Raw genomic sequence first — 7,552 nt, forward strand, 5'->3', positions numbered from 1 at the left:
AAATATCAACTGATACTTTCATTTCTTCTGGATATTCTACTTATCGCGTTCATTTAAGTTATTAAACGACTCGATCGACGCGAACACTTGCACCATCGTATCACCCAGAAGCTGATAAATACGAATGAAAAATATTTCTCTATACGGAGACAAAAAATCGTAGGAGACGAAGGCAGCATTGTCAGTAGTACTCTGAACTGGACATTTTCCTGAACAACTTCCTGAAGTCTTGCTATTAACAGACACTTCAGACTCGCTCATCGACGTTGCACAACTCATCTCTGAGTTCGTATCAGAAACGTCTCTAAGCTTCTTCACGAAGCAAGCGTCCTTTGCAGATTCGCTTTCGATCTCAAATAAGTTAAAAAACGAGCAAAGCAAATTATACACCGCTTCGTACTTTCTATACTGAACAACCCTGTACAACGTCGGTTTCAAACACTCTCTATAAACTGAACCAAATCGCGACAGCAGATTGTTTCTACGTTCAGGTTGCTTGATCCTCAACAAAACCTCTCGCAGATCATCCAATGACATGCTCCAGCGTAGCTCGTTCTGATTCGTCGCGTTGTAGTAGATCTTATGAAACTCTGTCAGCAAGCTTGGACTATAAAAGCACAGTGGATTCTTTATAATAAATATTTCTGACTCCAAGAATAAGTTGCCATACGCAACTTGTGGTCGTTTAAACGAGCAGATATTCTCCACGATGTCGTCCATTACCTCCCACGCGACACTGTTACTGACACAACGATCCAAATACCTATCGATCATTCGAATAGACTCAAGCTTCGACGTCTCGTCCCTGTCTGACGTTCGAGAGCAACCCCAAAGTCGAAACATCAGCTGAGAGGAGCACAATATTGGACTGGTGACGAGCCTCCAGAATTCTGTGACGATGCATGGCTTTCGTGGTCGATACCAGACCTGCAGTTTCACTATTTGCCCAGGAAGTATCACTCCTTTCGTCTTGTTGAAGAAGAAAGGGCTCGTGCGAATCGGTAGAGGAAGAGCGTCAGAGTGGAGCTCAGCGTTACGCCATTGGTAGACGATTACACGGTTCCCCTTGTTCTCGAAAACGATCTCTTTCTCTATTCTTTTATTCACTGTACCAGAGAAGGTTAAACTCCACATAATGGGTTCGGATTTAGTGTCGTCTTCAGTCGAATCAGAGATTTGCCAAACGATTTCACGATCTTGGATCTTCAACACGACTACTTGCTCTGGGTAATGTCCGCAGTGGGATTTCTCAGTCTCTTCGTCTTCTGGAGGAGAAATTGTGATTGGAGGAATCCTTGGTAGTACCTCTGGCTTAGGTGGAACGTAATTTTTAATTACCAAGTCCTTTGTTTCTGGTTCCTTCGGTACCAATAGCGCTATCTCTTTAGACAGCTCCTTTTTTCGTTTCATTAAGTACTGACTACGCTTCCATAATGGTTCCCTCGGTCTGGGATCAACCAAACCTTTTTCCATCTTTAGTAATTCAGGTAAACGAACGTATAATAATTCTGGAGTTATATTTAGCTCTCTTTTGCTCAGTGTGAACGCGACATCCGGTAAATGACACGGAGCACCACGTTTGGGTAGCGTTCGAGGCGTTCTCCAGAACTCTGGTCCCCCTCTGTACTTGTCAGGGATGACTGGTACCGGCGCACTCGCGTAGTCTATCAGATTCCTCGTTTCGATCAATGGCCGCACTCTATCGCAGGAATTCAGGACTTGTTCGCTTGGTGGACGACCAGTTATGGATTCAGTGTGCTCTTGTTGCTTCTTTCGTCTTTTTAACCACTTCCTCCAGTTCGCCAAGCGACGGTCCTCGTTGAGAACCACATCCGGACTGATCATACTGTCGTGCGCGGTTACGAATGTTGGGTACTGTCTGGTCCACTTCTTGGGCTCGTCTGATTTGCCAATTTTTCGAGCGTAATCCATAAAGACAGGGTAAGTTGTACGCTTACTTTTGGTATGTTGAATTCAGAGAGAAATTCAGCGTAGAATTGCTAAGTCTTAACTTTAGAAATCTAGCTGTTCAGAAATGATGCGTGTGTAAATTAATATATGAGATAAATTTCTGTTTCGATTGTGGACGAATCGAGAGTGCGTTTATCGATATACTTCACGGGTACAATTTAAATCAGAAATGGAAACAACAGGTTAGAAAAATTGTATTAGTGATAGCAATATATATTTTGTGATCCATGGAACTATTTTTTTTATGGTTTCTACATGTGGTTTATTAGAAGAGGATGAAAGTAAGCTGCAGAATGCCAAGTTCATTCAAAATTTAGCTGATACAGATGGTACGCTGGAGGGACCAATTGATTTAGACATTAGTCACATGAAAGTTATCGAATTAAATCCTCTGGAATGGCCTGGTATCGATATTGCTCCGAGAAAATTGAAGATTACTAACACAGGTTACACGGGTACCATTTTCTGAGTTTTATACTCTTTTTCTGCATATGCATAACCATCTGCAATTTATTTAACACGTTGTTTGTTACTTCCTTTTTATAGTAATTCTCAGTGCAAACTGGCAAGAGGAACGTCCTTATCTCATTGGTGGACCATTCACGGAAAATTATGTATTCTCACAAGTCCATTTTCATTGGGGAGAGAATGAAATGTGTGGCAGTGAACACACCATCGATGGCGCAAGGTTCATTTCATTTTGCGTTATAATTCCTATTCGCGTTGGAACAAAACAATTTTTATAAATTGTAATTCATATCGACATCTTATTTAAAGCATGCCAATGGAAGTCCATGTCGTGCATTACAAAAACGAATACGAAACATTAGAATCAGCGCTTCGACGACCTGATGGCGTTACCGTTTTAGTATATTTCTGTAAGGTGACGAATTCGAATATGCACTTTAAATTTGAACATCTACCCTTTGATAGCAGTTAAAGATAAAGTAGTATGGTTATTAGTTACAGGATGAGCCAAATCATTTTATCCAAGAGATCATACAAAACTTGCCTCTGATTCGTACAGCATATTCCTCAGTTCGCATTCTTCCTGCAAATTTAACAGACATTCTAAGACCTTTCAAGCAAGACTACTTCCTCTATTGGGGTTCGATAATAACAGTAACTAATACACACAGTATTCTCTGGATAATCTGCAGAGAACCGATCGGAGTTTCCACGAAACAAGTAAATTAATAAAAAAATTTCATGATTCTCAATCTTTTTCTCTTCATTAATTAAAATAGTACATAATAATTTCGAACAACTTTCTAAATATATTCGATATATAAGCTCCAACTCTAGAAATAATTTGTATTCACAAAGATCGCAGAGTTTCGAACGCTGCACGATGAAAATGGCGCGCCTATGCTGTCGAACATACGTCCATTAAAAGGAAGGCGAGAAAGGAACGTCTTTCGCGTTTGTCCATCGGGATGGATGTACGCTTCTCTTTTACCATTACCACGAAATCCACCTGCGAGTCAAACAGACGGAACCAGCAGCACTGAAAACGTCACTGCCACATAAAGGGTGCCATTGTATCTTTAAGACTATCTGCGTGTAGGCAATATCAAAGCTGAATAAATATTTCACGTGTCCAAAAATGGATGCACAATTTTTATATTCGATGCTGATGAGAACAATAATAAGAAGAGAAGGAAAAATAGTAATTGAGTAACATGGGAATTATTTTCTTCGTCTTCTACGTCTTTTGATCCTCTCCTTATTAAGATTGCAATCAGGATACAAAATTGCACAGTCGGCTCCACCTAGACCGAGGATGGAAGCTTTTACAGAATCCAGCATTGCCGACCATGGGGATGCTTTCAACACCCTTCCGGATATCCAGCTCATCCCTAAACTGAAAAGGTCGATTCCATGCTTATCCAACGTACGTTTCTCTCAACAGAGTGGAAGTAATCGTATTTTATAATTACTAATTCCGTCAATTTTTAACTGCTCTACAAAAATAGTTCGTAACCATGCGATGGTCGAGACGAAAATCAGGATTTACCTCCAAACAGGCATCCAAATTTTACGCGCATCGGCAGCTTGCGTGGAGCGTCGGTTATTCTCGCAGAGAACTCTGCGTATGCAATTTCCAAAATCTATATCAGCGACCAGAGCAGCTTCGATGCTTCTCAGGACATTGTAAGAGAGCTCGTTCAATTCTTCGTTACTCGCGTACGAGAAAGGTAATCCGTGGTTGCTTCTTTTCAAACGTTTCGCAGTGGTCATCGTAGCCATAGTTGGGTTCAAGTTACCCTGATTGAAAAATGTATAAAATAAACGGAAATGAATAGAACCATCGCTGCTTTTGGAGGATGACACAAGTGTAAAATTGAGAAGTTGCATTTTACGAATATTTATATATTACCGTAGCGTTCATCAACAATTGTATAATGAAACATCCGAAAGCAAGGAACGCGAGGGCTGTAAGGGCGATCTCGAAGAAATCCTTTATCGAGAGATCGGTTCCTTTCGCTTTGTAATAGGATTTTTGGTCCTCCTCGTGGTCCTGGTAAACAGGAACATAATGGTGTTCCTCGTGCACAGCAGGGTAAGCAGGGTGCATAGCAGGGTAAGCAGGGTAAACAGGGTAAGCCTCCGCGTGGTGCAAGTAATGATCGTGGCCAAGACCGCCGCCATGGCCGTAGACGTGGCCGTAATGGAAGTTGTGGCCGGATGAGGACGAGAGCATGTGATCTGTCGCTATTTGGCAGAGGGAAATAGTATATTTTCAGGCATGTAACATTCGTTATAGTAGTTTTAGAGTTGTAGAAGGATTAGAGATATGTTTTACCATCTTCTTCGTTGTGGCCTTCGTAGAAACTGATTTTACCGGATGGCAGAGGAGCTTTCATCGCGTATCCGGTCACTTCTCCATCGAAGTCTTCGAAATTCTCGTTATGAACTCCGTGTTTTTTACTTATCTTCTTTTGGGGCGCGTAATGTCGATATACGTCGTCCAGAGTTGTCCTTCTGCGCTTAAAAAACATTTTTCAATTGTATGTACTGATCCTTGTATGTTTTTTTTTTTGTACAGAAATAGAAATTACTTTTATTCTTTGAGGTTTCTAAAATGGGTAACTTAATTTGAATATCTATATTTTTGTAAATTACTTGACACTTTCCATTTTCTCCACATTTGGGTTTTCAATAAATTAATGTTCATGTTTTAGTGATTAGAGCAAAGAACAAATAGAGAAGCATAAGTACCTGTTTCCGCTATAAAAGAATCAATTCATCTTCTGTACACTACGTTCCGCGGTAAGAACTTTAAATACCTACCGCTGCAACCAGTTTTTGTACTTTGAACTTCCTTCGTCCGCTAACAGTTTGTCGTGAATGGTAACATTATCACTGTCCATTATGTCATATAAATCACTTTTATCTGCCACGTTCAGCCGCCGTTTAGTTCTTGGCGTGCTCATTATTTTCACTATTTCTTTGGCGATGTAGCCGTGACACAAATACTCGTTCATCTTTTTCCTAACGCACGATAAATCACAAATTATAAATTCAATGCATTTCATAAATATCGCTGTTCTTTCAGTGTGTTTTGTAATATTTAAATTGACACTCACCTGTGATATTCCATTTCGTTCAGAGCATTGTAAATGGACCCATCGACGGCGTAATTAGCAGAACCTTGCGTCGCATTGTCAATCGCGTCCTGATCCGCGAACAGAAAGGATCCAGGCAGAAGATCCACCGAAAGGATGTCGTCCTCGTCGACGCAAAACTCGTTACCGTCGTCGAAACATTTTTGCGCGAAACTCGTACAAATTCCGCACAAGATCCCGATAAACAGCCCGACGAATTGAATCTCGTTGAGAAAATTCATTTAGGAGAACGACCGCGATAGTGTCCGCGCGAGCAGGATCTTGTTACGAGTAACTGTCTCGCAAGAAGAGGACTGACGAAACGGAGACACGCTCCTGAGGACAAGCTGTTCCACACTGCTAGAAATAATTGCTTTAACCGTACGTCTGCTTAAGTGGCGTTGACAAACTTCTCTATCCAATATAACAGTACACCTGTGCATGCGTTTTACTTGAAATCTAATATAATATCAGATTAAAAAAATAATTCGATCTTGTTAGAAAATATTAGAAAATTATAGTGATCGATTCTTCTACGTAGAATTGTATTAGTAAAATAAATTTTTTAAAAGCATTAAATGATAAGATCGAGGTCTCAAAATGTACTTGACAGAAGAGTTTAATCATTTAGATTCAAACTGCAGGATTAAAACAAATATCCCACATAGAAACAGAGACTGGATTCGGCATGTACGTACATGTTTGAACACATGGCTAATCCCACGTCAGACAGCGACACTACCAGCCGATTTCCACGTAATCGGACACCTATGATTAAATACGTTTATTAAAAACCACTTACGTCGCTCTTATGAATGTTTTAGAACCGGAGGGTTGGTCGGGGTGGCTTGGATAGGTCGGCGAGATGAGGTAATGGGGGCTTTGTTCCCCTGGGAACTCGCTCACCTGTCTAATATCTCGCGAGAGTGGCTATATCTGCGCCCATACCAATAGCGGCCAGTTATACGTGGAGGTTACTCAAAATTAATTACCCGCTTCTCAATGAATTCCACTGATGTTCTTCAATCACCTCTTCCACCACTTTCGACGGGACCAGAATTGTTCTCCATCTTACAGAAACCAAAACCACTGTCCACTGTACAAAAGTAACTTTGTGTGTGAATATGCAATTGTATTCGATGAAGAAACTAATTGATAATTGATTAGTAGAATGAAAGGAAGGTGTTTGGACGAAGGATAAGATCCTTACGGATGCTGGTTGCAACCGGGGTGTGGCGTCGATAAACTCCCCGTGTGTGAAAACGTTCCACGGCAATTTGTGCGCGCGTTAGTACACCCTCCTTTTCTCAGGTGTTTGATTGATCGTTTCAATTACGGGGCGCAGCGTGCATCAAACGCGAAAGTAAAGTCCGTATCGTGGAACGATCGTTCGAGTGTTTCACCGTGGTTTGCTACCAATGATACAACAGTTTCGCCTTGGGAAATCCGTCGACCTTGCGATTCGCCCGCTCTTCGCGCAGTCTGTGTATCGTTAACCCTCTAAGTCTGGAATTTTCATTACTGCGCTCAGCTCTTTTTAGAGATTTCAATGTTAAAATGGTGATACATAAAATCGCAATCGATTGCAATTTTTTGCTTCAACTGAAACTCGGAAACTGACGATTGAAAAATTACAAAATTGCGGCTACATGGATTCTTTCAAATCACACAGTTTCGTAGATGAAGTGATTAATATATTTTCTATTTTATCATTATAATTTGAGAAATTTGCGAACGCAATGAATTTAGCCACACGTATACGAAGCTCGACTAAAATAAACGGCAATCGTTCGTTTTTTTCAATATTTTCAAAGACATTTTAAGGGCCCGTAATGGTTTCTTGGAAGAAGTGTGGATACTTGCCCGTGAAATTCCGTGTGCGCCGACCATGTCGTTACTTCCTCCTTTCACACCTAACGAAAAGACGGTGCACGGCATTTCGTTTCATGTAACCGGGACCCAATATTTGTTCT

The 7,552-nt window shown here is 40.9% G+C and overlaps 2 protein-coding genes across 2 annotated transcripts; both read right to left on the reverse strand.

Moving 5' to 3' along the window:
* Nucleotides 1-36: 36 nt before the first annotated feature.
* Nucleotides 37-1,932, reverse strand: LOC143428561 (MYCBP-associated protein). The gene has a single exon (XM_076903523.1). The coding sequence runs from the start codon at nucleotides 1,930-1,932 to the stop codon at nucleotides 37-39; it is 1,896 nt and encodes a 631-aa protein (XP_076759638.1).
* Nucleotides 1,933-3,660: 1,728 nt separating this feature from the next.
* Nucleotides 3,661-5,821, reverse strand: LOC143428208 (uncharacterized). The gene is made up of 6 exons (XM_076902929.1): nucleotides 5,562-5,821; nucleotides 5,266-5,466; nucleotides 4,778-4,956; nucleotides 4,352-4,680; nucleotides 3,989-4,239; nucleotides 3,661-3,835 (listed from the first exon to the last, which is right to left on the reverse strand). The coding sequence occupies exons 1-6, from the start codon at nucleotides 5,819-5,821 to the stop codon at nucleotides 3,661-3,663; spliced, it is 1,395 nt and encodes a 464-aa protein (XP_076759044.1).
* Between the last annotated feature and the right edge of the window lie 1,731 nt (nucleotides 5,822-7,552).

The sequence above is a fragment of the Xylocopa sonorina genome, chromosome 10, assembly GCF_050948175.1.
Source record: "Xylocopa sonorina isolate GNS202 chromosome 10, iyXylSono1_principal, whole genome shotgun sequence".
NCBI classification, from domain to species: domain Eukaryota; kingdom Metazoa; phylum Arthropoda; class Insecta; order Hymenoptera; family Apidae; genus Xylocopa; species Xylocopa sonorina.